We start from the raw sequence: 1,846 nt of genomic DNA, 5'->3' as shown, positions 1-1,846 counted from the left end.
GCACTTAAAGAGTTCCTTAAAATTAAAGATTCACTCTTTTGGATGAAAAGGGGCTTATTTATGTAAATCAATTATATGCTTTAGGTCAAATAAAGTCGTTTGAAGAGATAGCCCATAAGTGTGTGGGGGGAAGACAATCAGAAACATTGTTTTTTACAAATAAGTAACACAGATCATAAAGCAATAAAAGGGGAGATTGGAGATTTCAGGGATTCTATATATAAGAAAAGTTTAATTAGACTATTTCCTTATGCAAAGTTGCTGTCTCGGCATGCTGGGAGTTGTGGTTCTGCAGCGGTTGGGGGTTCACAGCTTGAAGACCACTGCTATAGAGGGTGCAAATGTATCTGAGCCCTGGAACTCAAATAATGTGAAATATGAGATGATCAAAATGGAGCCCCTGCACTAATTACTTGGGTTCTGAGGTCTGTAAGGTCCATAGTAAAAACATCAGGTTCTGTCTATAGCAGATACTAAATCATGGCAGCTCAAAGAAACAAGCAGTCATTCTGACATGTCACATGTGATGTCATAGACAGCTGGAGGCCTGACATCCCACTGACAGCCGCCCGAGCCTTCAGTCTGTTCCAGTGCGATTAGTGAGAATAGTGAGATTAGCGTCTTCTTTTTCTACTTGTCTGAAATGGAGCTAAAAGGACTGGGGTTCGTCCCCCTCCTGTTGGCGTTTTGGTGTGCGGCCTGGCTTGCCACCAGCTACATCATGACGGTCGTCCTCGGCCATGCAGCCTCGCCACTGATGAGCATCAGGTAAGATAAACAAGCACATGATTCTTATTTCATGGGTTGGGAGTGAGGAAATATCCATAATAACATTGGTTTCTTTTCCTTCACAGTGACGTGGGAAATGTCTTTCCCGAAAGCATATTATTCAGAATTGGATTCATAGGGACGTCCATTGGCACTTTGGTACTAACCTTTCTTATTTATAAGTATATGGTTATGCATACTGAAGAGTTCAGGGGTCATCAGGTCCTGATCCAGAGGATCCTGCTGGCCATTGTGTGGGCCTCCTGTTTTTCCACAGCTGTTATGCATGTATTGTCCCCCGAAGAATATCCCAGGATACACTTTGTCAGCACGATAATTTCCATTACATGTGAAGCCTTATACTACCTTGGGCAGTCCATCCAGGTGTATAACTTACCAGGAGCAAAAAAAGTCATCCACCATAGTAGATGCACCTGCTGTGGCCTGACTTTTGTCTGTGTAGTTTTCTATTTTGGATATGAAACATTAAAGGAATTATTCCATAATGATGAAGACTGGGACGAGATCCGTGAAATCCCCATCATAATCATCGAGTGGGTGATGCTTCTACTGATCCTGATGAACATCGTGACCTATTATTCCACCATGCAGAGGTTATTGTTGACCGTCTCCAGAAACAGCTGCACACTCTCTCTTAGAGTAAAAATTGATGACTTCGGGGTGTAGACCACCACGGGGGCCATCAAGTGGACTTCTGGGAGAGATACTGCACAGGACACGGAAAACATCTAAAGAAGAATAACTGGGGGACTACATATGGTGCCAGTAATCATGACACAATAATATGAGCTGGTGATATTACCTATACAAAAAAATTTAAAAAAAAATTTAAAAAAATATTGGTGTGTGAAGTGTAATACCTAGTTAGAAAAACAGAATCAAATTCATCATTATAACCCCCCTCTGCATTACCCTGTTTATTATTTTTCAAGCAAGCACTTTGTTCTAATTCGTCCACTCTCTGGCGTGCTCCTTGTATAAGGGGTTTGGGATACCCTTTTTGTTTAAAACGATCCTCCAGGTTCTCTAGTTGTTGTAGGTATTTTTGTGTGGAAGA

General features: G+C 41.6%; 1 protein-coding gene across 1 annotated transcript; it reads left to right on the top strand.

Annotated features, from left to right (window-relative positions):
• Window positions 1-742: 742 nt before the first annotated feature.
• On the top strand, window positions 743-1,455 carry LOC130342654 (uncharacterized). Its single transcript, XM_056554287.1, has 2 exons — window positions 743-768; window positions 855-1,455. Exons 1-2 carry the CDS (start codon window positions 758-760, stop codon window positions 1,453-1,455), a joined length of 612 nt encoding a protein of 203 aa, XP_056410262.1. The 5' UTR covers window positions 743-757.
• The last annotated feature ends 391 nt before the right edge of the window (window positions 1,456-1,846 follow it).

The sequence above is a fragment of the Hyla sarda genome, unplaced genomic scaffold (genome assembly GCF_029499605.1).
Source record: "Hyla sarda isolate aHylSar1 unplaced genomic scaffold, aHylSar1.hap1 scaffold_655, whole genome shotgun sequence".
Taxonomy (NCBI): domain Eukaryota; kingdom Metazoa; phylum Chordata; class Amphibia; order Anura; family Hylidae; genus Hyla; species Hyla sarda.
This window is presented reverse-complemented; position numbering and strand designations above follow the sequence as displayed.